The following is a 27,877-nucleotide window of genomic DNA, read 5'->3' as shown; positions in this document are numbered from 1 at the left end:
AGTCCTTGAGCCATCCAAACGTCTGGAGGCCTATGTGCAAGTAGATCACAACAAGGCTGAGCAAGTTCCAGTTCCAAATAACAAGTCCAGGAAGGGAGTCCGCTGTGCAAGTGAAGTGGTCAGTTTGCCAATATAACGGCCGATGTATCCCAAGCCTCCCAGTTCCAGGAACATCCACGGCACATCAGCAAAAAAAAAAAGGGTACTAAAAGCATTCTTTTCACAATGCTGGGATATCGCATTCCCAGCTGACTAACCCCAGCGAGCACAGCCAATGGTTAGGAATTATGGGAGTTGAGAGTGCCAAAAATATCCAGTGAGTTGCAGGCTCCCCATCCTTCTTATAAATGCTCAGTTTGATTAAATGAAAATTGCTGCTAGGATTAAATGGGTGAATCTTAACATAGCTAGTCAGATCTTGGTGACCGAAGCAACGTCTAATGGTCTCATTTAGAAGACCATGCAATGTGGGCATACCACAGAGTTTGAATTGAGGTCAGCCACCTGAGAAGATGGGAATGGGGTGGGTAGAGTTTGAAACACTGGAAACTATTTTTCACATGGAGACACAAACAAGCTGCCAAAATTAATCGTTTTAATCATTATAAGCAACACACAAAATAGCTAGGCAAGCTCTCTGTTCAATCTTCAGTTCTGCATGCTCCTATACAGACACAAATGAGATTTAGAAGGCAATGCCATAGTGGTGGCAGAGGATCATGATCCTGGGAAGGAACTTGCCACTGTTCACTTCTGGTTAGGGTTCAGCAAAGTGCAGCTCCACAGCAAAGTCTTCCCTGAAAGTCTTCCACATCCTTGGCTTGTGTAGGTTATCAATTTCATTTCTAGAAAGGTAAAGCCTGGGGAAAGTGGGGAGGGAAGCATTACGTTTAATGAAGAGCATGTAGATCCATGTGCAGGGAATGGCACATGTTCAAGCATTTTCCTTCTGCGTTTGATCAACCTACCGGTATGGTGGAGGAGCTCCCCACACCATTCAGAACCCTGGAGAACTTGGGGTTCCACACCTCACATGGAACCTATGGCACAGAGAAGGGGCTCCCCCTTGCAGAAGTTACCATTCCTGACTCATGGGGAGGTGATAGCACAGAGCTCGTCCTCACCACCAACCCCCCCCCCAACCCCTGGCACAGTGATACAACACAGAAACAGAACACCTGACTAAGTCACATTGGAAATACAAAACGAAGTAGCTACTGGCAGAACACGGGAGCATATACTTCATCTATAAATGCTGTCTTCATCTCCAGTTTTAACCACACAATCCATTTTTAGCACAAAAGCATGGCTGCCTCCCATTTGTTGGGGACTTGTCCTCAGTCATTCTCCTAGCGTTGATGAGCTACAGTAGTAGTTGCAGCTATGAGGCAGCCATTTCTGTTCTGTCCTCCATTTTTCACCATTGTTTCCATTCCATTCCATTATGCTATAGTTCACCTTTCTAGCTCACCGCACTGTGGCCAAAACCAATGTAATGAATCATGTGATCAATGTCAATGAAAGGGACACATCGGAAACCATGCAGAAAATAACATTTGTGGACTAAGAACAACAATAGCAAATACCACTTATATTCATTTGCATGGTTTCTGCTCCTGACCTTGGATGAATGTGCAAGTTGTGGCCATTTCTACTGTTTCTGATGTCCCTTGTTGCACCCCCAAAAAGAATGTATAGCTCATTCTGCTTTACGAGTTAATAGTGGCTTTTAATTTGTTGTCCAGCTAGTGACATTCTGCTAGCATTCTGACTCATTAGACGTCCTCTGTCCCTTCATATATTACATAACATGCTGGCCTGCAATTGGAAATGGGGTAGATAATGATTCCTTTCCAATACAGGGCGAGTCTGATTACGTGTACCTGGAGACAGATGAGCAAGTGTTCATATTCCTGCTACTTAAAAGTAGCAACATGCCTGCTTAATCTTTAATTTCTCCTACATGGTGTTTATTTCTCAGCAGTAATGCTTCAGTAGTGAGCAATGAGGCCTCCATCCCTGAAAGGAAATTGATTTCTCCGTTCTTCACTCAGCCAACTTCCTTTATTGGAGACTTGCCCAACAGTGCATTTCCATGTAAGAAAAACCTGCAGAGACTTGAACTCATGCCCTCTTCCCCCAACAAGGCGGAGACAGTATTTTTTAGCCTGCGTCTTTTTGAAGAGTTAGGCTCAAGGCAAGTCCTCAGTAGCAAATGACAGGCTCTACTTTCTTCTGTGGGATCATGTGAGGGGGAAAGGGTGGTTGTTTACCTTTAAAAAACATAACGCGGTCCCATGGAAGAAAGAAAAGCCTTTCTCTTGCTAGTGGAGACTTGTATTGAACCCATTTTTTCCACACAGATAAAAGTTTATCACACTCTGGTTCCCAAACCAGCCAAAGTTTGAGGGCATCTTAGCTTTTTGCCACAGGCCTCTGATGTCAGTCATTACAGCTTACCTGTTGTCCTCTACAAAGGCTGTGTGGAACCAAAAGAAGAAAGCGCAGTCATCGTAGCCTTTTGGAATCGCCTGCAAAAAGATTGAATGTTTAATACCTACCCACCTTTGTATAGTGCTTTCCCGTGTTCAAAATGTGTCACGTGCATTACCCCCCCTGTCACAATCACAACACATCCCAGAAGGTAGCTCTCTCTAAGCCTAGAGCACGTCACCTAAGTTGATACAATATTCGAACCAGGGAGACAGACTTCACTCTGAGTCATTACTCCACTACACCAGCTTTTAAATTTAAGATTTAATGTGATTTATTATATTTGGTGCTTGTCATTTCATCTACCAAATAACTCATCCTTTGATACCCTTGACACTCGGCCTTTTCTGTGTCAAGCTAGTTTCCAATATTCGTTGTTTTGTTTCTACAGCGTGTTGTGTTTTTTTAAGTTAAAAATCTTCCCTTCAATAACACCTCCTTTACTTTCTGAAATATCATAAGTCACGTTCCATTTCTCCAGGCGTTCCTGCGTCTTTAAGTTTCATCATAGTTTTCAGGATTTAGATTCCACGGGGTCAAAAGGCAGGTTATAGAAATTCCCTATCCACTTTTATAATTCTGAATGTTAAGCAGGATCTAAACAAAGCGAACCTTGTGTTTGAGATGGGTCAGCTATGGGCTATAGAGGACACAACTGCTGTGTGAGAGAAATACAAAAGATCCGCAGTTCATTTACTTACAGATGAAGAAGATTCAAATCTGACTTTCACATCTTTGCTAACTATGGGGCAGCATTCAAAAGCAATTACCACCCAGTCGTTTTCGCCATCAAAGAACAACTGAAAGGAGATCGGACATCTCATTCACAATGAAATATTCTTGTTACAAAATGCATGAACTTTTATCTACTGAATCAGCTATAGCATCCTACTGTGGCAGCTTGGGAAGTAAGGTCCCAGCAGCCCCCTCCCTAATGACCCAACTTAATTTGCCCTCTGAAAACTAATTTGGACTGGTAACTTTCCTTTGGCCCCATTAAAGCATAAAATTCTTGGCTGCTCCCCAAATCGCCTAGCAACACTCCCTCCCGTTAATCTATTACTACTTAGGAGAACACAGCTGGAACGTAAGGTTCACAGGCATTGCTGTTGAGGGAAGATTTTAGAGCACCATATACTGCCAAATTCTGTTTAGCTGAAAGATGGGCACCTTTTTCTCCCATCCATGCTTTTCTTTTAAAATGTAAGGTATTTTAGGGAAAGAATTTCCTGCCTACTGCATTTCATCCTGTGTGTGCTATTCCTGTATGTCCCAATCTAACAAATGTGCTGTATTTATGTAATATATATTAACTGGGGGTGGTGGAACCAGTATGTGATCATTGTCCCCCCCCCCCCCCGATAAGGCTGCTAGTCATAACTCCATTTCAGAAGAAGTGCTTAGCTTCTAGAAAATGTGTTAAGCGTTAAATGACGCAGGAATAACAGAGTAGATGGGCTGCTTGCCAATAATCTCATCCCAAGAGTACCTGTGACAGCCATGCAAGTTATTCAGGATGCAGCAGCTAGATTGGTGACTGGGAGTGGCGCCCGAGACCATTAACACCGGTCCTGAAAGACCTACATTGGCTCCCTTTACGTTTCCGAGCACAATTCAAAATGTTGGTGCTGACCTTTAAAGCCCAAAACAGTCTCAGCCCAGTATACCTGAAGGAGCATCTCCACCCCCATCGTTCAGCCCAGACACTGAGATCCAGTGCCGAGGGCCTTCTGGCAGTTCCCTCACTGCGAGGGCCTTCTCAGTAGTCGTGCCTGCCCTGTGGAACACCCTCCCATCAGATGTCAAGGAAATAAAGAACTATCCGACTTTTAGAAGACACCTGGGCAGCCCTGTTTAGGGAAGCTTTTAATGTTTGAAGTTTTATTTTTTATTGAGGTTTTTATTTTTAATGTTCTGTTGAAAGCCGCCCAGCGTGGCTGGGGAAACCCAGCCAGATGGGCGGGGGTAGAAATAATAAATTATGATTATGATTATGATTCCACACAATTATAAGAACAGCAGGAACGCAAGGGCCATTTGTGAGAAACACTGCATTTTTTCAGAATTCTAGAATGCTTCACTTTTAGAATGCTCAAAACGTTAGCTCTCCTTGCATCAAAAGCACATCCCCAAAGCATGTCTAGCAAATTCACATTAATTATGGGGATTAAGTAATCCATCGCACAGAAAGAACCTTAAATATACCACCTGTTGCAAAAACTCTGGACAGGTAACAATTTCTTCTGCCAGCCACTCATGACAGGCTTTTAAAATTAAACTGGGAGTCCCTTACCTGGCAGTTTTCTTGGGTTGCACAAACACAACAAAATACCACTTGCTTCTCCATTATTATCTTCACCCTCAAATCGCTCCCGTTGCCTTTCCCAACTCCTACAAAAAAGTTTTTCGAACGGTTAAATAGTGATAACAGGAAAATTATTAGACTGAATTTCAAGGACTGATGCTGAGTTGTTTACTGCAAAGTAAACTCGCATCACAATAGAGGAAATGAGAAAGGGGGACATGTAATGCCACTAGAAATCCTACAAAATTTTAGCAGTGCTTACCATGGATAGCGTAGAGCTTTATGCTTTTTATTTCAAGTGGTCTCGGTTTTGGGAGCTGCAGGTTGTACTTCCATTTCAAGGTTGCGTAATACTCAACGTACCTATTCTGCAAAGAAAATTTGAGTGTGCCTTGAGAAATAAGTTACAAACAAGCTACAGCATTTTCAAAGCTAAAAGCAAAAGCAAATCTCCCAACTCAACCCTGAAGAAGGAGCAACCTTTTGGCTGCAAGAGAAGATGACCTTCACACCCCATCGTTGCAAGCCTTGCTTTACCCAAACGCTCCCAAATCCTGGACTCAACATATGTTAAAAGGCCGTAATATTATAGGTTGTTCACTGGACTGAAGGCACTCTAGGCACTATCCAGAAATGGAGGGGTATGAGAAGGGTGGTGCGGGAAAAATGGTCAGTTACAGAACTGAATCGTGACAATCTGCAAGTTGTGTTAATCCCTTGCTACAATACTAGTTCCGGTTTCTTTAGACCAGGCACCCCCAAATTGCGGCCCTCCAGATGTTTTGGCCTACAACTCCCATGATCCCTAGCTAACAGGACCAGTGGTCAGGGATGATGGGAATTGTAGTCCAAAACATCTGGAGGGCCGAAGTTTGGGTGACTCTTACCTGTGATGGAGTTTCAACACCCTGAAACATCTGGAGGGCTGAAGTTTGGGTGACTCTTACCTGTGATGGAGTTTCAACACCCTGAAACTTGGAGCTTGTGCTTTCATCGGTTCTTCTTTTACCAAAGTACTGTAAACTTTCCTTTAAAAAAGGAAGATGATAACAGGTGTCACCATATCTTGTTGTGTTTAGTTTTAAATCCAAGGAACTATAAAGTGTTCTTTTAGAGACACAGGTTTGGAGGCAAAGTTTTTCCTCTGTTCACATTGGAGCGGGGTGGATTCTGCCAACTTCCTCTTTAATCTGCTCCCTTACCCCTTATTCCTACACCATTCCCATGGGGTTCCTCCAAAAGCAGGTTTTCAAGGGAGACAAGAGGCTGCAGAGTTAAAGGAGCTGGGAAAGTCCACGTCTGGTGAACGTGAAGTTTGCTCCTGCGTACAGATTGGCTATGTACACATTAGTGGCTTAAAACACAGCATTCCTCTCCAGAACCATTGGTTTTCTCTGATGGCACTGTTCTGTTTACAGAAGGATCTTCAATACATTAGAGTCGTGGGGGAGATTCTTTTGTGTCAATTGATTGCTCCCCATGAAGCCCCCCCCACCATCTTCTATGCTGTTCAACGATCCCACAACACTCTGGAGCAAGCTTTCAGGGGGTGGAGATGGCAAAAATCACCCCCTGCTTTTCCTCCTCTCCCAAAAGACACTGCTGGATTTTTTCCAGCAACAACCTTGGGGTTAAGTAACAGGTTTACCAGTCAAATTTCATCATTTTCCCCGTCTGAGAGCTGCATTCCTTTCTGAGCAATCTTCTAGAAGTCACATGGCAGTGGTAGGCAAGGCCAGAGGCAAAAGTAGGTGGAGGAATCCATGCAAATTTTACCTTTGTACAGCAGGCTAATTTCTACGTAAACTACTCTCAAAAATCCAGGCAAGCAAGAAAGGCCTGAAGGCTGTATTCAGAACCTGGGCCTAGGGCACCCCAACTCTGGACTAGGTCAAACATTTCCCTTGGAAGTGACAGAAAAAATGCCACACGGTGGTAGCAGTGTTTGCATACTGCTTACTACGTGGTTCAGCCAAATTGCATTGAGGGATGAGCCTTCACTCTGTGCACAAGGCATTTCTGGCAATGGAGGGATGGTGCTATAAGCATAGCTGCCAAGTTCCGGCCTGAAAAATAAGGGACTGGACCGGAAGTAGCAGACCGGAAGTAGCGCTGCCGCCATTTTGGAACTGGGCGGAGCATGCTCAGAAGCTACTTTTGATGCTGCTCTGCCCTGTTCCAAAATGGCCGCCGCACCAGAAGTCGCGCTGCAGCCATTTTGGAACTGGGCAAAGCAGCATCAAAAGTCGCTTCTGAGCATGCTCCGCCAAGTTCCAAAATGGCCGTCGCGCCAGAATAAACCGGGGGGGGGGGACAAAAAAATCAGTTTTTTTCGGCCAGGGATAGCTGGAAAAACGGGGGTTCCCCAGGGAATACGGGAGACTTGGCAGCTATGGCTATAAGCCAAGCACACGCCTCCTGCAACTGAGCTGAACCATGTATATAAACTTCAGATTGTCATGCCACTCAAATGAATCGCCACCCAGGTAGAATACATTCTTCAGCATTCTCTGCACAGAGAAAAGCCACCCTTTGGTCTTTGAGAGAATTAAAGCACACAAGTTCAAAGGGAAGACCATTGCTGCCATCACTTTACGTACCTTTGCACTTTCAAACAGGCTGTTCTCAATAAGCCAGATGCAAATCATGGTGCCAGTTCTACCTGCATTTTTTTAAAAAAGGGGCAGGGAATCAAGACTTCAGAGGAAAGTCATCAGGGCTGGATTCTAGTTGTACTCAAGAAGGGAACCACTAGCGCATTCAGATTATGCTACAAAAGAGATAACCCAGTCAGTACAGCATGAGACTCGAACTCATGACCCTGAGATTGAACCCCACATTGGGCACAAGATTCCTGTGTTGCAGGGGGTTGGACTAGGTGATCCTTGCAGTCCCTTCCAACTCTGTAATTCTATAATGTGAATTACGAAGAACGGTTGAGGGAGCTGGGGATGTTTAGCCTGGCAAAGAGGAGACTGAGAGGAGATATGACAGCCATCTTCAAATATCTAAAGGGCTGTTGCGTGGAAGATGGAACAAGCTTGTTTTCTTCTACTCTAGAGGGTAGGGCCTGTACCAATGGATTTAAGTTACATGAAAGGAGATTCCAATTAAACATTTGGGAGATCTTTCTGATGGTAAGAGCTATTGGACAGTAGAACGGACTCACTCGGGAGGTTGTGGACTCTCCTTCACTTGAAGTGTTTAAGCAGAGGCTGGAAGGCCATCTGACATAAATGCTTTAGACTAGGACCTAGGTGACCCTCAGTATTCCTTCCAACTGTACCATTCTATGATTCTATGGCCTCCACGCAGAACTCAAAATGCATCTGGCTTCCCCGACATTGGCTTCCCTGAAGCTTTGAGCCTCCCCTGCTTCCTACATCATGCACCCTAAAGGTAAAGGTAAAGGGACCCCTGACCATTAGGTCCTGTCGTGACCGACTCTGGGGTTGCGGCACTCATCTCGCATTATTGGCCGAGGGAGCCGGCGTATAGCTTCCAAGTCATGTGGCCAGCATGACAAAGCTGCTTCTGGCAAACCAGAGCAGCACATGGAAATGCCGTTTACCTTCCCGCTGTAGCGGTTCCTATTTATCTACTTGCATTTTGAGGTGCTTTCGAACTGCTAGGTTGGCAGGAGCTGGGACCAAGCAACGGGAGCTCACCCCGTCACAGGGATTCGAACCGCCGACCTTCTGATCACCAAGCCCTAGGCTCAGTGGTTTAACCACAGCGCCACCTGGGTCCCTCACATCATGCACCCTACAAAAGGGTATAATGAACTCCAAATCTAGGAGCACATTTTGTGGCAGAGATGAATAGTAGCATGTTCTGGTATTTAAATATGAAGTTGTAGTTTTTATTCATGCGTTCCAACTTTTGAAGTCTTCCACCCTACCTTCCTTAAAAATAGTAGCTCCATGTCAATGTTTCCACTAAAAAGCACTTACTTACCCTTGCCTCCTTTGCAATGTATTGCTATGATGTTGTTGTCATCTTGCAACATCCATTCCATCACGTCTTGCGTAAATTGGACCATCTCCCTTAAGGGCAGAAAGAGGAATCTCACTTAAATTTTCTTTTCTGAGATGTTCTTTGGGGGAGGGGGGAAGGGAACCTAACACACAATCATTTTATCAGAGCAATAGTAAGCCCTTAGCAGCTTAGGATCGGTTTACCTGAAAGGTTGGCTTGCCTTGTGTGTACGTGCTCAACCCCTTTTAGTCTGTGGAACTTGCAATATTACAAGCGCCGAACAACATTCACAAGCAGACTGATCTTTTGGGGTGGCAGCTCCAGTGCTTTGCAACTTGCTATCAACATCGGGCACACACCCTCACTAAAACACTTTAAAGAAGTTGACTAAAAACATTATTCCAGCAAGTCAACAATAATTTAGTTAATAATTTAGTACTTGTCTTGAATTTTTTCCTGTGCATTATTGATAATTTTATAGTAATTTTTTTTTACATTGTTTAGAGATTTTTGAAAGTGATCTATATACATAAATGAAATACATTAACCAAGTTAAATCTCACCTGGCTTGGAAATATCTTGTTTCAATGCCATTTACAAATGACATTGGCACCGTGCTTTTTAATTTTCTCTGAACTGGTTTCTCATGGACTAGAGACATTTGCGTTCTTCAGCTGCCCTGATGGGTCTTTTTATTTAAATTTTCTCTCCTTATATGCACACAGAAGCACCTTGAAATTATACTTACTCTAGAGTGGGAACATTATGGTCATCAATAAATATTCTCTCCACCCTGTAATGGAATATCTTTGGGTCATAGCCCTGTTCACCTGCAGGGGAGGGAAGGGTATATAAAATATTTTTATTTATCTTACAAAATTTATTCACTCTTTGATTGTAAATAGAACCACTAGGCAATTTACCCCAAAAAAGCCAATAAAAGACCAAGCTAAAACCAGGTATTTAAAAAAATTCAAAATACAATTAAAATAAGGTAAGCTAAAAACAGATTAAAAACTCGCGTCAGCTTCTACATGTCTGGATATTGAGCATTTAAATCAACCCCAAACAGCAGCTTTTTGTTCCAAAGTCTCAACTTGAGTGGGGTTGGAAAAACAAAACCACACCTGTCAAAAATATTGTTTCCCTCCCCTCAAGTGATGGGTGAGAAGGCACAGCCTTATTTCGCAGACACAAAGTGGTTATTTCAAATTTACAGCTTCCACAGTATTACAGTGTTCACAGCTCCACTGTATCAAATTGGAATTATTGTGTGTTCTGTCTCACAAAGCTAAGCATAGTGGTTCACAGGGATGTTTCTTGTTATCTTTTCTTTAAGTTTTTCATTAAATATTGAAATATACTCGGAGTCGAGAGTGAATTTCATGCTCTTTCTTCAGCTCATAATCATCAAGGAGAAGAAGAGAAGAATGGCTCTTTTCCCAAAACCATCTGCTTATATACATTATTTACACAATGGGCCTTGCATGATTGGCTACTTCAGGGCTACACCTGTGGGCCAATCAGGTTGTGGATTGACTTCTGCCTGCAGCCTGATTGGCTGCTCCTACAGGCCAATCAGGTTGCAGATTCACTTCTGCCAGCCGCCTGATTGGCTGCTCCTGCAGGCCAATCAGGTTGCAGATTCACTTCCACCTGGAGTTGGATTGGGTACCTCCTGCGGACAAATCAGACTGCTGATTCTGAATCCTATTGTTCTAGGATTCAGCTCAGTACATAACAAATATCTACCTAAGCAATCCAAGCAAGCAAAACTAGGGATCACTGTTATAGGTGAAGCCACCCAGGGAGGTAGGGAGGAGTCTGTGAAACGTGGTTAAAAGTAACGGCAGTGAACCGCAAGGGCCTCTTCTTTTTCCTGGACTTCACTAGTATTAGGGACAGGCCCAGAGACAGCACTTGCACCCTATAGTGGCTCCTTGCACCCTAGTGCCTCAGCAAGACCCACCTGCTGCCTCAACACTAGACAGTCAGGTCTACAAGCCACCATTTCCCACAATGCCCCAGAGTTATTCTGTGACATTATAATGCTTGTTCTCAGACACCTTTTCAGTGCTGCTGCCACTGTCAGGTTAACCCGAGGAAGCCCGCCAGAAAGCACATTGCTCAGAACTGGCCCTGGCCCTTACTGGGGGGAACAGGAATTAAGCAGTGTTTACTTCTCCTTCTTTTATTCATGGAAAGGTATTCAGAAGCCACCCATATTTCAAAGCAGCTCAGGCTGATGTACAAAACGCATAATCGTAACACAAACAATAAGAACAGGGCGCTAAAAAGAAAAAGTAACAGCTCGTTAAAACTGTTGCTATTGAAGCACTGAAAAGTCAAGTACTTTTAAAGCCACACACTTTATTTCAGAAGAGTTTGTGTTAGACTTGGTGGTCAAATCAGGCTCACAGGAAGCCCCTTAGATGCCACGATGAAGTCATTTGAAGAAATAGAACATTTAGTACATTATAACCCAACTTTAAGTGGTAAAAAGGGACACGGGTGGCGCTGTGGGTTAAACCACAGAGCCTAGGGCTTGCCAATCTGAAGGTCAGCGGTTTGAATCCCCGTGACGGGGTGAGCTCCCGTTGTTCGGTCCCTGCACCTGCCAACCTAGCAGTTCGAAAGCATGTCAAAGTGCAAGTAGATAAATAGGTAACACTCTGGCAGGAAGGTAAACGGCGTTTCCGTGTGCTGCTCTGGTTCGCCAGAAGCGGCTTTGTCATGCTGGCCACATGACCCGGAAGCTGTACGCCAGCTCCCTCGGCCAGTAAAGCAAAATGAGTGCCGCTTCAGGTTAAGTACGGACTTCCGGAACCAATCACACTCATACCTCAGGTTAAGTACGCTTCAGGTTGAGTACTCAGTGGACCCGTCTGGAACAGATTAATCCACTTTCCATTACTTTCAATGGGAAAGTTTGCTTTAGGTTAAGTACGCTTCAGTTTAAGTACTCCGTGGACCGTCTGGAACGGATTAATCCACTTTCCATTACTTTCAATGGGAAAGTTTGCTTCAGGTTAAGTACGCTTCAGGTTAAGTACAGCCTTCCGGAACCAATTGTGTTTGTAAGCCGAGGTACCACTGTATATGCTCAGATGTAAGATGCCTCCTTTGCAAGTTACATTCTATGCCAGGCTTCCTCAACCTTGGCACTCCAGATGTTTCGAGACTACAATTCCCAGCATCCCTGACCACTGGTCCTGCTAGCTAGGGATCATGGGAGTTGTAGGCCAAAACCATCTGAGGGGCCGAGGTTGAGGAAGCCTGTTTTATGCATAACTAAATTAAAAACGGTCTAAATAGGAGATGCTTACTGCAAAGGTTGTAGACTTTGTAGTGGCCTTCATGTTTCGTATCCAAGAACCTTGCAACTTCCTATAAAAGCAGGAGGAGATATTCAAAGGACGCCAGAAGCATTAGGACCCAACGATGTGGCAATGCATTGGTGAAACCCATTTCAGAATTCAGAGAAGCTAATCCAAGCAAAATGGAGATCTCCCCTTGTGCAAAGAGGCCTTCAGTGCCAGCATATTGCTGTAGATATGGTTGGATTCCAGCAATGTGTTAGCCTTAGCCTTAGCGGGGAGCATAGCTGCCAAGTTTTCGCTTTTCTCGCGAGGAAGCCTATTCAGCATAAGGGAAAATCCCTGTAAAAAAGGGATAACTTGGCAGCTATGGCGGGGAGATTAAATACACATTTAGAACCTATAAATGCAGAGGGAGTCAATGTAGTGCATTCTTAATCTTGTTGGACACCCATAAGCCACTGCCAGCATAGTCAACATTCAGAGATGTATCCCAAACAACATATGGACAGTACCATGTTGAGGAAGACGGGATTAGGTTGACATCTAGACAAAATTTAAGTCTACTGTCACCTCTACACCATGTATTTAAAGCATGTTCAAAGCACTGAACACTTTCCCCAAAGAATGCTGGGAACTGCAATAGTTTACCCCTCATAGAGCCACAATTCCCAGCACCATTCACTACAGTTCCCAGGATTATTTGGGAGAAGCCATGTGTGTGTTTAAATGGATGGTGTGGATGCGACCCATGCTTAAGCAGACTTGTGAGTTGCCCTTAAAAAGGTGGTGTGGAAAAGAAAATGTTTTAATGCCTGCAGCTTATTGGCTTCTAATTCTAAGACATAGCACACCCATTTTTGAGGGCCAAAAAACCAAATCCTAACTATGACCCTCTGATCGTAGAGAAAAAATCAAGCACAATGCCAGCAGCCTGTCATTAGCTCTGGCAAGGAAAGGAAGGAAAACAAATCGTCACCAATTAAGTAAATATTTTGGTTGTTTATCTAGCTTCTAGGTCAATTACAGCAATCAAGATGTACTGTAAGTAAATTAGCATGCTATCAACCCCTCAATGCAGGAACTTGAAGAAAGGGCATAATTTCTCTTCAATTGCAAGTGTGGAATCAAAAACAAAAAAGGTATCAATTAAAAAAGCAATACTGTATGCCATAGTTATACAGTGAGAACTATTTGCACACTTTCAGAGTTTATGCTACCTTTATAGGATTCCTGTACCAAGACTGCTTCCCAGAAGATGGAAAGGACATTGCTATAACACGAGCTGAGAGATAAAAACACACACATACAGGCTGTATAAGTCTAATGAGACCGCAACACATTTGCTGGTTTATAACTTGCAGTATTTCAGGTCAAAAGTATTTGTTTTCACAGAGATCAGACTTCTGACAACTCAGGAGTTCATCCTCATGAACCACTAGACTTTTACAAGTAAGATAAACTAAGAAGCTTCTTCTATGCTATCTCAAATTCCCTCTTTAAATCCAACTTTAAAACAGCGTAATCCCATGGACCATTTGTGCACACAGGCTGCGTGTATACACAGTTGTGTAAGAATTTTACCCAATTCTTATAACATGAAGGGCTAAAAACAGTCCTAGTGGGGGTGATTTGTGGTGCTGAAGGACAGCACGCAGGGGGGGGGGATTAAGCCCACCTGTTTGAGCATGTGGACACACGAGTGCAAGCCTGCATGTAGCTAACCAATCACTAAAACCTGATACAACTGAAAGTTTTGACTTGTGCTGGGGCTTACAGCCATGCAAAATTGATGGCTGGGCTTTCGGTCAGAGAAGAGTAGGTTCAAGTTCCCATTCAGTTATGAGGCTGACTGGTTAGCTTAGCTGAGCAGATCGCTGTATCTCAGACCAGCTTCCCTTGTAGGGTTCTTATAACCCAAAAATAGGATTCCTACCCAGCTGCCATAAGCCCCTTGGACAACAGACAGGCACACAGATGGAATTATATACATTTTAAAAGTGCACTGCTTGGCAGGTTTAAGATTCTTCACTGATGGAGAAAGACAGGTTCTAGAATGCCTTTTCAGTGTTGGCTCCTTGTATATGGGACTCTCTCTCTCTTGGCCCATGGTCCAGCAGAGTGGAATTGGAACCCACAGCCTGCACACACAAGGCAAGCAGACCACCATGTGACAGCAGCGAATGTTTTGTTTCCCTCCTGTTGGACCAGCACCCTAGCCTCTGCCAGGACCATTGGTCCACAGTTCCATTTCACATTTGAACAAAGTCTCTTCTGTGGGTGTTAGCGCCTCAAGTCTGTCTTGTCATTTAGATCAGCAATCAAGAGCTAATTCTAAGATGCAAAAGAGGAGAGGTGTGACCGCAACTCGTATGACCAAAAGCTCAAAGTCTGTTTCACTGGCAGAGTGGCAAAAGCAGCGTTTACGTGCCTCTGAGTGCCTTGGCTCTATGTGGTTAGACTTTAACTGCCCAGGGCTATTGGCAAGATCTGCCTGGGCACTTATTCACTTCCTTCAGAGAAGTGATAACCAAGCAAAGGTCATGCATTGCCATGTCTGCCCAGTTAGTAGCTGCCCCAGAAGCAAGGCCAGGTGAGGACAAGAGCAAAGGATGCGCTGGCAGACACGCACGCACACACTTAAGTTTTCTTCCATGATTCTTGGCTGCCTGGATCTTTCCAAGCTCCCATGAGAAAAGTACATAATAATCAACTTCTTCCCTTTAACCAGGTTATTATACACACCAGTGACATATGTGAGGTCCAGATCAAACCCATCTTTCGTGTAACGCCTTTTGTTTTCTGATACCTGCCAGCAAAACACATAGAAGAAAATTGAAAGGGGAAGTTGGGAAACAAATAGACTAGTTTAGTCTGACAGGTGTTACTATTTCCAAGGCTGCCCATAACGGCTTAAAAACAATAAAATTAGAACAGCAGCAAAAGTCATAAATATAAGGCAGTGCATTACCAAGAAATTGGAAGTTCTGCACTCCAAATCATGCAAGTATGACTGATCTTGATTGTTCTACATTTTTAAAGCATTTCTATCCTGTCTTTTAATTAGACTCCTTCAAGTCAACTTAAAATAGAAATACAACAATTAAAATAGTTTAATGTTGATGCTGATTTGTTTACATAAACCATATTGGGGATGTCAATATTAACTCTTGTAAATTAAAAGTCAAACAGAAACAGGAGCTGAAAGGCAAGCAGCAAGATAACTACATGTGCCTTCCCAGGGAGAAAGTCCTTGTGTCTAGCTCCCATAGTTGACAAGCCCCAGTGTTGCTTACTAGCCTCCTCGTGAGCTTTTCAAGTCGTTCCTTCTCCGATGCCAGTCGAAATATTCTTATCAGAATTATAACCCTCAGGATACGAAAAATAATAACCGCTCTGGTGAAAAGGAAAAAAAAGTGGTCAGCATAACAATATGAAAAGCTGGCAAGAGGCTACATGTTTATGTCTGTCTACAATGCACAGCATAGCTCCAGCTTCAACAGCCTTTCTAGATGGAGGTGTTCGTAGGCATGCCAGGTCAGTGTGCAGTCCTTGCAAACTGCACAGAGTTATCAGTATGCTAAGCCTCTGTGACCAGATCTTACCATAAATAAGGAGCACCTGATGTTTAAAGGTAAAGGTAAAGGGACCCCTGACTGTTAGGTCCAGTCACGGATGACTCTGGGGTTGCAGTGCTCATCTCGCTTTATTGGCCGAGGGAGCCGGTTTTCCACTTCCGGGTCATGTGGCCAGCTTGACTAAGCCGCTTCTGGCAAACCAGAGCAGCGCACAGAAACACCGTTTACCTTCCCGCCGCAGCGGTACCTATTTATCTACTTGCACTTTGACGTGCTTTCGGACTGCTAGGTTGGCAGGAGCAGGGACCAAGCAACAGGAGCTCACCCCGTCGCGGGGATTCGAACCGCCGACCTTCAGATCGGCAAGCCCTAGGCTCTGTGGCTTAACCCACAGTGCCACCCGCGTCCCTACCTGATGTTTAGGTGCAGATAAATAATCCACACCATATACTGAAAGCACTTTAAGGGTGCTGAGTGTTGTTAGGAGACCAGCCATTCAAAGAGCTATAATACTGACAAGATATCAGTGGATAAATAACCAGTTAAAAAGCACAGTACACTAAATCTAACCAAATGAGGACACAGGCAATTCAACATGATGGACAAGGGAAAGAGAAAAGCAATGGAAATACAGGCACTGCTTTGTGGTTATTTTTAAAAGCTTTTATGGTTTAAAACCTCATGATATACCATTAAACAAAAAAGAACCACTCTTACACTGCAAAGAGCCCTGTGATCCCCAGCTGAAGGGGGGGGTATATAAATTTAATGGAAAAAATAAATTGCATTATGAGGTTTTGAACACAAATAAGAGACAGAAACAAAGCTGGAGAGGCCCAAAGGTTGGATGTGATCACAAGGTGCCTGTTAGGGGGCATTATTTTTAAATTTATTTTTATTTGTTAAGTTTATATACCGCCCTTCACCAAAAAGATCGGACTACATTAGCAACCCCACTCAACACCCGGCACTTTTAAAAGCCAAATTATCCACATGCTTGTTTGCATTTTGCCTTCACCACCACAGATGAAAAACGGACACCTTTGAAAGGAAGGAGGGGAGGGGAGAGAGAAAGAAGAAGATTCTGCACTCTCCTTGCCTTGGAATTAGGCTTATTCCGCTGAAGTCAGAGACGGCATACACAAAATCGATCAGCAGCGTGACCCCAACAATGATAGCATCTAGAATATTTAGATTGGATTCAAAGTACTTTTCGAAGCTGAAATGAAAAAGAGATCTGCAAAAGACAACTAGCAACAATGATTTAGCAACAGGAGCTCACTTTGACAAGTACTTTGTAGGCCACCTAGGATTATTCAACATTGGCATATGTAGGTGCTTAAGAAGCCAATTTTGCAAGGAGACATTGGTCCAAGTATCATGCTGCAGGGTATAAACCACAGTTAGCCCAGGAAAGCCCTGTTTAGCGGAGGCAGGGGTTAGCAATGGGGCACCTATGGGCACCAGTGTGCCCTCCAGAGCCTCTTATGGCGACTGCATAAGGTCTCTGCAATTATCCCCTTGAATGCACACATACGTGTTTTCGGTCTTCCTATTCCCATTTGCACCAGCTCAGCCTCTCCTACACTGAACACACCACCCCTTCACCATGCTCATATTTCACTGCAAGCCAGGATAGGACAACCACCCTCCATTCCATTTTGAACAGAGGAGCGGGGCAAATAACTTCCCTCTGTCAGTAAGCATAGTATTGGCTCATAGTATTGGCTCATTCTCCCCTCCGCTGTTGGGAGGAGCATGCCTGCGCCACTCAGTGGCGTTGCCTTTTCCTGCTTTTTTAGATGTGATGGCCATTTTACGTTGTGCCACGCAGCCATTTTGCGAGTGTTACGCACAGCAAATTCGAGATGTGCCCCTTATCCCAGAAAGGTTGGGCTGAAGCAAGGTCTGCCCATTCCCAGAATTGGGCCTGTACACAGAGTTATGATAAAATGCCAGTTTTAAATATGAGACTGACTATATGAGTCTGAACGAGCCACAACATGGGTGCGCATCACATTGCGGGCAGGACACCAAAAAGAACAGCTCAACTATGCACACTAGCAGCCAACTCAGATACCGCATTCTGACAGTGCAGGATTTTGGGCGGTGCAGGTGGTTCCCTTGCACAGTGCGCTGAGCTGAGCAGGCCCATGATTTGGGGGGGCCCCACAAAATATCGGCCTCGCACAGGGCGCTGTATTATGAAAGATTAACAAAGTCGGCCCTGGCGTAGACAAAATGAGGCTAAGAAACAAGAGAAGGAACCTGTAAGCTTTGGGGAGGGAGGGGGGCACATTTCCAGAAATGCAAAAGTTATTAAAGGGGGAAAAAACCTAAGGAGGCAAACCCCCTCTCTCTGAAAAGAAGAACAATACCCCCAAAACCAAGACCAATTAATTAGGAATGAACGTGCTCAGTGGCTACAGAATATTGACTGCTGGGGAGGAAAAAAATAGGGGAGGGGACTGAATCAGGTGTGTGTGTGTGAATAGAACAAAATATCATGAAAAGAGGCTGGTGGTGGAATTCTGAACAGCAGCAGTCAGCACAACAGGCTTCACTTTTTCTTCCTGTTTCCTAAAGAACATTTTCAAGCCTTTATCCCTATTCCAGATGCAGTAAGAATACTGCTGCAAGGGGGGTTTTATGGGGAAGGTTACGACCTCTCTGCTAGCCCTCTGAATGCAAGGTCAATGTCTTATTCTTATTCTATGAAAACTTATACAGCTAAGAACACAACGGTTTCCACAGCAGCACAGCTTTACAATGATTCATGCTCTTACCCTTCAATGGACACTCGCAGGAGGACATCAAAGAGGAAGAAGAATGCTATGGCCAGAGAGATATTTCCAATCATGACATCAACAGAGTGGTATTTGTGAGCAATCATTAGAGACAGAATCACAAGGGAGATGTCCACAAAAATAAGCACAACTCCAAAAAGCCTAAAACAAGTGAAGGGAACGGGGAAGAAAAGTGAGGAAGACGGTCACTTCAAGGGAAGAATCATGCAAATGGAAATAAAAATAATTTTACTTCATTGTAGTGCAAATATTACTCCTGGAAAAGGGATAGACAAATATACTTTTATGAAGACATATTTAACACAATAAAGAACGGAAGGGGCAATCTTTGTCCACCAATTAGGCTTTGGTCTGAAGAGGGAGTCCATGTGTTCAGCAGGCAGAAAGGGGTGGCAACCAATTTGCATCTGTAATGCAAAGCAAAGCAACTGACTAATGCAAGTGGCTGGTCTCAAGTTTCCAGAAAATTGATATCCCATTATGTGTATGTAGTACAACCAGGAAGCAGAGTTGTGTGCAATACAGATTTTGGGAAGTGTTACTCAGGTGGAATCATACCCTATTGCATGCAGTTGATGTGCTTACAAATTATGCTTAAGCCACCAAAAGTTAGCTGGCTGGGAGAACGAATGAATCAAAGTTGATTTTCTTAAATGAGAGCAATTTTCATGTTCGCAATTCTGTAAGTAGAAAGCTGCAAGGTATCGATCTGCCAATCTACAATTGCCTTGCCATGTTTTGCTGATGTTCATGTTGTAGTAATACTTACCTGAATCCAAAAGACATCACAAACTGGGAGACTTTTTTCTTTATTAGGCTAGTTCAGGGGGAGAAAGGGAAATTATTATTATTATTATTATTATTATTATTAGGACTATGATCAGGGTTTCAAAGAAATAGTAACTGAACAGATCAAGCCCACCAAACAGAAAAGTACTTCACCTGAAATATTTCTATGCTGCCCTTCATTGTAAAACAATGCCAATAAAACATAAATCATATACATAAAGCAGCAGCATAAAAAACAAAACAAGGCACATAAATCACAAGCAAATGTTTAATTACAATGCAACAAAAAAGCCCTTCTCAAGTCCATAAGTAGTGGCAGCTATTTTAATAGTGGTTAAAGTCAGCAATTTCCATAGTTCAGCCATATGATTGTGGCAATATGGACACCTGTATACCTACAGCAATTTCATTTTTAAAAACACTGCTTTTCCGGGGCTCCTGGTTCTAGGCTGCGATCCTGTTACTGGCTTAAACTGCAACTAGGTCGTTCCTTTTCTCAATTTGGATCAAAGCTGGCTCAGGGAAAACACATCAGAATGCAGCCTATTTCTCAAGGATAGATATGGATTGCGACCAACATCACAAACCACAGGGGGTGCAAAATGGATGCCATGCAGTCATTAGGCCGAAAAGAAAGGTAGAAACCTCTGCTATATAGGATACTGTTAAGTTTTGTGAGGACCACAGTCGGAGCTGGCAAAACAAATACTGTCTTTCAGCAAGCTCAATTTAAAAAAGCAGAGGCGGCGATGAAGAGGTGATCCATCGTTCCTACTTGTCTAGCACAGTTTCTAGAAGTTCAACTCACTCTGTAGACGAGTCTGATTCACCTTCCTCTTTATCAGCACCATCGTCAAGATCCATTTCAATCTCCCTGATCCGCCTTCTGCCATGGAATTAATTGGGGAAGCAGATATATTAACACAATTCCTTCTTTTGACAAGAAATAAGAGCTAAAGTGATGGGGGGTAACAAGCAGTCAACAAGCTCACCTCCTCCCTGAAAGTTAACGGGGTTCAGCAGTGAGCTTGTACCAGCCTGCGGTAAAAGCTTAATGTTAAAGCAGTTCCGTCAGATTCTCATTTTTACTGAGCGAAAGGCTACCACCACTTTATACCCATCTCTTTTCTCACAAGACTTCAAGCACTGGAAGCAGCAGATCAAGGTCAGGAATTGCAAGAGGCATGCGCAGAAAGGGCATTTTGTGGCGATCAACCTTTTGCATGCAGCATGTGACTTCTGCTGCAACCACACACTGCCCTCAGGGTTCGAAATTCGCCAGGCGTGTTTTGTACCTGGCTATCAGCCACCTGAGACCAAGTGAAGATGCCTGGGCATCAGGATGGCGCATGACATCACCACCATCTGAAGGTGTGTGCCTGGGGATCCTTGGACTGCTTTTGCACACCAATACCGCATCATGTAGAATTCTCTCAGTTAATTTTATCTGCACCATCAGAATAAATTTCAGGAACCAAGAGGTCATTTCTGTGCAGCCTGAGCAAGAGCAGTGAACGACGTTATAGTTAATTGTTGTCACATGCCTTCACTTACCCCACTTCACTGACCTGCTCACAGTTGTGAAGAATATCCCTACCTTATGAATGGTCCATGTCACCATTAAGAAAAACAGGTAGGAATAGGCCAACATATATGTGTGGACTGCACCAGGATCAAGTGGCTCTTCCTCTTTAACTTTTCAAAGTTCTTAACCTAGCTCAAGGTCGTCATCTAAACTAGCCAGATGTTTGATTGAGAATCAATCACAGTCAGTCCATCATTTGAAAAATAAGACTTTAGAGCCGTCTTGCCCAGAAATGGCAGCTAGACATTCCGTTTTGGTGACTGCAAACTTGATTTAAGGAGCCATTTGGCAACTAGCTTATATATCTGAGTTTCTAACACTGGTTGCCCTGCTAATTGCCCACTTGTGTGCAAGGCAGGCAAATGTTGTCACAAATGGAATAGTATGCAAAGACAAGTAAATTGCCAGCATACAAGAGTTTCTCTTCCCCTCAAGATTCAGCAAAACAGAAGGTTCTGAGAGTTTTCACGTGGTTCTTGATATATGATAGCTTTTGTCAGCCAAAGGGAGGCTGATGTTTTTTTATCTTCCCCACCTGGTGATTCAAGATGGGGCAAGTTCTGCTGTTTGGGTCTCTGGCTGCACATCTTCCTTTAACATGGTAAGCACCAGAGCTAAGAGGTTAGAGTCAGACAGACAGACTTTTAGGATGCAGTTCTTGTCAGTCACCTTGAGAGCAATAGCAGCACCACCAAATTAAGGTCATTAAGGTCATTGAAAGAAGATTTAGGCTGCAATCCTAAAAGGGATTACTCAGGGGACTTACTTTTAAATATGGAGAAATAAGGACCGTGCTGTTAGAGTACCAACAGGGGAACAAAGAAGGTGAACAGCAGAAAAGACTTAAGTGGGCGGATTTAAGAGGTGTGATTTATAAACGTCATGAACCATATAAAAGGGCTGAAGGATCTACAGTATTTGTGCTCTCGCACTATGATATGGAGTCACTAGACACACTTACAGCAGGTCCAGGGTCTTAACCCAGGATCTTCTGGTTTCTGCACAGAAAACACACTCACTTCCACTGACCAGCAAACCCTTCCTGTTATATCCCTTTCAGGGTAACTCACACTTGAGTGTCGTGGGCCACCACATGTTGTCCATCTCTTTCGGTTTCCATTTTTCTCTTGCGGTTTTCAGAGCCAAACAAAACAGATGGTTTCCCTGTTGGGGCAAAATAGGATACCACAGAAGTTGCTTTATATACGCCAGGCTGAAACCCTAACCCCATTTACCTGGGGGGTTAAGTCCCAGCGAATTCAGTAAAGCTTCTGAGAGGACATGCTTAGGATTGCACTACCATCAAACTAGCCCCCATATACTCCCAAGGCTGTGTACACATTGCTGGCTTAAAAGGCAGCAAAGTCAACCCTTCTCCCTGCTCCAAGACATTCCAAGTCGCATTTCCACACCGCCGTAGACATGAGTACGGTTGGGTGCATTTCCAAGTCACCTGCTGTCTGCCCACTCCAGTGGGTGAAGCGGGGACAGAGATGTCAAATCAGTTTTCAAATCAGATCAAAGCTGATTGGGGGTGTGTGTGGAATTCATCAAAATGCAGTATTCTCAATTGCAGTTGATGTTGTCCAGTGTACAAGGCTTCACAAACCAGCGGTGGACGCATAGTGGTTGCAGAGTAAACAGGAGTGTGCACGCAGCCTGAACTGCCCTACACTTTGCTCCACAGAGCCCCATTCTGCAGAGTAACAGGATTCACACAACACATTATGAATTGGATCAAAGAGCTTTGTGTACATTTGCTCACCAACTCACACAACATCCCTGCGAAGCAGGTCAAAATCATGACCCCCACACTGCAAGCAACGAGGCTGAGACCCAGGAAGTAGTGGTTTGCTTAATGTCAGCCAGGCCTCCTGACCTGGTCAACCTGTGTCTTGGCTGCATCGCTTCAAGCAATGGGGTGGGGAATACTCTGGGGATTTAATAAGCCTCCATACAAAAAGGATTCTCTGCATATAGAAAACTAGAATGTCAGAGTTCCAGCCTAGATTCTTCCCCGATAAAAAGTATGTAAGGGAGAAGGGAGATTATGCACTAGAAAGGTTCAAACACTAGATTTCTGGGAGGAAGGGGGTTCATACAGAAAGGTATTCATGTTTCGTTTAAGCAATTCCCAACCTGTGGCATAAAGAGTACAAGAACACTTCTGTCAACAAATGTTGGAAAGAATAAGAGAGTCCCTTGCAGCTAAATCCTGCTCAAGTTTACCCAGAAATAGGGTTGGGAGAGAAATACAGCAGTCCTTTGAAATTCACACTTCTCCCCATTTTGTGTTGCAGTTCTCCAACCAACAAACTAGTACAAAAATGTGTGCTTAGAAGGCATTTGCACATTTTGCCCCATAACTTTCTAGGAGGGCTAGAGACTTACTCCCCGCCCCCTTTGTTTAAATGAAAGCTTTGGGGCACCCGTGGAAGCCTTCATGGGCACCATGACACCAGGTTGGCAACCCCTAAACTACTGGGTACCGGTAGCTCTGAACCATGAGTAACATTGTGGAATGATGTACTCAAAAGCCAGCAGTTGGTGAACACTGGAAGCAGAGTAAATGGTAATGTGTACTCAGCCTAGGTTTGCACAGGACCTGCAACCTTAAAATTTTGTCCAAATCAGTAAAAGGATACCTGATCTGCATTAAGTAGTCTTGAGAAAATCTCTCCCAGTGTGTAAAGATTGCATATTCTGTACAACAATCTATGTCTTCTTGTGCTTGCAGAACCAGAGCCAAAGCCACAGGAGGAGTTGTATGGAGCCATGCATAAAAGAGCGAACTTCAAAGTTTGCAGATGCACAAAATATATTTAGGGGGAAAGAAAGCCCCAAACATAACAACTTAATGGCACAGAATGTTAGCTGGCTGAGTTGGGAGGAGTAACAGACAACTGGTTGAGAGAGGCAGATAGAGTGGAATGGCTGAAACAGGAGGGCAGAAACACATGCAAATATGCATATATGGTTTTTTTTTATTCAAAATAATAATAACCGCCTCGTCCGGGCAGGTCACTTCCTGGATCTCACCCAGAAATGGAAGACAGGAGAAAGCCAAATGAAAATAACAAGCTGTAGTTGGGAGCAAGTGAGTCCATATACCCCACCCCCCAAAAATATAAGGGCAGATTTGGAGTTGTTGGGGAGGAGGAGAGAGACCTGCTGATGCAACAGAAAATCCTAATACACTATTTTAAAAAAACCAACCTGCTATTATCAAATTACAAAGCAAAAGCATCCTAAAGGTAAAGGGACCCCTGACCATGAGGTCCAGTCATGACCGACTCTGGGTTTGCAGCACTCATCTCACGTTATTGGCGGAGGGAGCTTCCAGGTCATGTGGCCAGCATGACAAAGCCACTTCTGGTGAACCAGAGTAGCACACAGAAACACTGTTTACCAAGCGCCCGTCACAGGGATTCAAACAGCTGACCTTCTGATCAGCAAGCCCTAGGCTCTGTGGTTTAACCCACAGTGCCACCTGTGGCCTACAAATTGCTGGATGGGGCTGGTGCTGGAAGAGAGTAACTTACAGCAGCCTTGCAATGTAGTGGACACTGAATACTGCAGGTCAGGCTCCAAGTGTTTTACAACAACCTTTGAAAAGTATTGCAACCTAGGCATGTCTGAAGCTGAAAGAGTAGCTTACAACAGCCACTGCTTCTATCTCCATGCTGCAGCTTAGGTTTACATTTTCAAGAATCCCTGCAATATAGGGAACTTTATTGTCCCTACAGCAGGTAGGCAGGATGTGCTGAGAGAATAAGCTGACATGAACTGGGTCTTCAACTGGTGGGTGTGGGGCCACTACCAGGTCACAGCCTGATCCAAGGTGGGTTGCAACAGCATACAAATATTTTGTTTTTTGTTGTTGTTTTTTTTAAAAAAATGAGCCCTCAACTGCACACTTGGGTTAAATGTGGGTCCCATGTCTAATTTAAGACTACTGGCTTTTACAACAATCTTACAGTGCCTTTCACCCTTAATATTTCAGACCAGAGGCTATGCTCACCTCTTCAAACCTAGTCTCTTGCTAAATCAAGCACTGAATTGCACCAGAGAAGCCTGTGATGTTTGCACTGACTTGCATACAGGTGGCTGTAGTAGTTCATAGTGTTAACCTTTTTAGGGGAGCCCCCCCTTAATGACAATGGCAACGTTTGCTTGGTCAAGGCTCCCCTAATACACACTCAGGACAGAGGAAAAACTGCAACCTTTTGGGGGGGGGTCATTCTCCTACCCATGTCTATGTGAGAACCAGCCCCTTATTCTATATCCTCCCCCTTCAAGAAATCATTTCATTTGGACTTTCGGCCCATCTCCACCCCTATTACTCCTTGCCCTCGCGAAGGGATCATTTTCACAAGGTATTTTTTTTTTGGTGGGCTGTCCGTGCTTCCAAACGCCTGAAAGTCACGACAGGGGCTTCTCCCTCACCTAGAAAATTCAGCCTCTACATAGTTACGCAGGTTTGGTTTGCTTTACCATCCCACCCCCCGGGTCGAAGCAGAGCAGTAAGTCATTTACCTCAGCACGGAACAAGCTCAGCTCCAATAATGAAACCCCTCCAAGAAGGGGGGAGGGTGTCGAAACTCGTGACAAGCAGGTAGGTGGTTGGAGAGCAGCATTGGGGAGGGAGGGAGGGAGAAGGAAATGGGACGAGGGGGAGGGAAGCGAGAGAAAGCTTTCCTAGTTTTTACGCAAGCCGGAGCCTGAAAAGTTGCCAGAGCACGTGCGGCGAGGAGACTAAAGAAGTCCCATTTTGGGTCGAGTGACCTAGAACTGGGAGAAAAGAAAGCGCGGGAGAACAAGCCCCTCTTTCAGCCGCCGAGGAGAAATCCCTCGGATCTCCTCCAGCCACAGGGCTGCCCAACCGCACCGGCGCAAAACCAAAGCGCCGCTCTTTGCGCCGTGCGTTTGGAGAGGCCACTTTGGCGCGTCGCCGCCTTCGCCAGCCTCACCTCTCGCCTCCCGCGAGTCTTTCCGGCGCGGCGCTAAAGGCTCCCTGTCCGTCGCCTCAGCGCTAAATGAAACTCGCCGAGTGACCGGCGGCGGGGAGAGCCGGGCGTTGCCAAGCGCAGCTTCATGCCGGCTTCGCTGAGACTCCACCTGATCCAGATTCGCGCCTGGTTTATTGGGCCGGGGTGGCGGCGGCGGCGCGGGCGCAGCCGGTCAGCCGTCGGGGGGCGCAGTCAACCGCGCCTGGTTCCAGCCTTCCTGGCCCTGGAACGCCGTTGCCAGGGCCACCGAGCGAGGCCAGGTCAGAGGCCACCATTATCCCGGGAGCAGCTGCTGCTCCTTGGCGCGCGATAGGGCCGCGTCCACATTGCAAAAGGGCCAGCGCTTTGGAAGGCGCCTCCTGGTCGCCTGGAGCAAAGCCGGGGAGCCTGCGGCCCTGTAGATCAGGGTTTCTCAAACTTGGGTCTCCAGCTGTTGTTGGACTATGACTCCCATCATCACTTGTTAGCAGGACCAGCAGTCAGGGATGACGGGAATTGTAGTCCAAAAAAAAGCTGGAAACCCTGCTCTAGATTGCTGGTTGTCTGCAGTTGCCATTTTTTTTTGCACACCACTTCAGTCTCCCAGCGATGCAAGATTCCCAGGGTTCCAGGTGTGCTTATCCGGCGTCTGTTTCCTTTTGGAAAAGAGGCACAGTGAAGACAGGACTCTGGAGTGCCTTTATGATAGATACAGTAGTTTGTTTGCACATATATGCAACCTGGACGCTTGAGGTATTGCGATCCTGAGCCTTTTAAGGCTTTAAAGGTCAAACCCAACACTTTGAATTGGGCCTGGAAACTTGATTGGGAGCCAGTGCAGCTGGGCCAGGTTCATTGTAATATGCTCAAGCCAGGCATAGGCAAACTCGGCCCTCCAGATGTTTTCGGACTACAACTCCCATCACCCCTAGCGAACAGGACCAGTGGTCAGGGATGATGGGAGTTGTAGTCCCAAAACATCTGGAGGGCCGAGTTTGCCTATGCCTGGCTCAAACCATCTTGTCTCAGCCAGCCTCCACCTGCCTGCCTTTTTACTTACGTACTTACTGCCTGACAGCTTCCTCCTCTTTAGTCTCAGTGTTGCCCCTTTTAAAACTCACCGGGCATAACAAAACCAGAATTGGTGGAACCAGGGGCAAAATTAGACCTTATTTTGCCTGGGCCAAAGACCCATTTTGGCACCCCCACCCCAGGGGCGTAGCCAGGATCAAAATTAGGGGGGGCCAAGGCACGGGGGAGGGGCCACAGTGGGGCAAGGAAAGCCATGGTCGTTCAGGGGCAAGGGGGCGCTAGGATCAGCCCCAAATCGGGCTGCTCCTCCCCCTCCACGATCGGCAGGGGCGAGGGGGCGCCAGGATCAGCCCGAAATTGGGCTGTTCCCATCCCCTCCTCCCCCTCCGCGATCGCCAGGGTGGGTGGAGGGAAAGCTGGCTTTCCCTCCACCCGCCCCACAGCCAGCCAGGGAGAAGGGAGACAGCGGCGGCGGGCAGCAGGGCAGGCTGGCTGGCCAGCAGCCCTGCTTCTAGGGGGGGCAACTGCCCCCTGCCTACACCCATGCCCCACCCCATGCCTATTTGCATAAACACACGCACACACAGAGGCTGGGAGCCTCAATGACGCCCCTCTGGAGGCTTCACCTGGGGCAAAAAACCTGGTTACCCCCTGCCCCGCTCCCATAGCTACAGCTCTGGTTGGATCTGTCTGTCATTGTCTCTGAATCCACTTTCTGCCTTTTGCCCCTCTAGTTACTACTGTGTAGGAAAACAGACCCTCCAAGTGTCCCTATTTTCCAGGGACAGTTTTGGATTTACAGAAGCTGTCCTGGTATCTGATTTGATCCCGGAATGTCCCGCTTTTCCTTGGGATGTCCCTATTTTCATCAGAGAAAGGTTGGAGGGTATGGAAATACGCTCTTAAGTAGGCTTACTCAATCATTTGTGTTTGTTCCCCCCACCACACACACAATTTCTCCGATCAGATTTTGGGTGTGCATTATCAGCAACTTTGTGTTTTAGC

At 45.2% G+C, this 27,877-nt stretch overlaps 1 protein-coding gene across 2 annotated transcripts; it reads right to left on the bottom strand.

Moving 5' to 3' along the window:
* Positions 1-578: 578 nt before the first annotated feature.
* Positions 579-26,091, bottom strand: LOC118082880 (phosphatidylinositol 3,4,5-trisphosphate 3-phosphatase TPTE2). 2 transcript variants are annotated; one of them, XM_060272387.2, is made up of 19 exons: positions 25,823-26,091; positions 21,923-22,016; positions 20,076-20,153; positions 19,248-19,295; positions 18,458-18,619; positions 16,771-16,890; positions 15,390-15,489; positions 14,839-14,902; positions 13,314-13,378; positions 12,103-12,163; positions 9,525-9,606; positions 8,756-8,844; positions 7,399-7,460; positions 5,746-5,826; positions 5,061-5,166; positions 4,787-4,884; positions 3,195-3,293; positions 2,461-2,531; positions 579-860 (listed from the first exon to the last, which is right to left on the bottom strand). In XM_060272387.2, exons 2-19 carry the CDS (start codon positions 21,970-21,972, stop codon positions 758-760), a joined length of 1,539 nt encoding a protein of 512 aa, XP_060128370.1. In that variant the 5' UTR covers positions 21,973-22,016; positions 25,823-26,091; the 3' UTR covers positions 579-757. The 2 variants fall into 2 exon arrangements, with proteins under 2 accessions (XP_060128370.1, XP_088523293.1); XM_088667167.1 differs by lacking the exon at positions 3,195-3,293.
* Positions 26,092-27,877: the final 1,786 nt, after the last annotated feature.

The sequence above is a fragment of the Zootoca vivipara genome, chromosome 3 (genome assembly GCF_965207765.1).
Source record: "Zootoca vivipara chromosome 3, rZooViv2.hap1.1, whole genome shotgun sequence".
In the NCBI taxonomy this organism is placed as follows: domain Eukaryota; kingdom Metazoa; phylum Chordata; class Lepidosauria; order Squamata; family Lacertidae; genus Zootoca; species Zootoca vivipara.
This window is presented reverse-complemented; position numbering and strand designations above follow the sequence as displayed.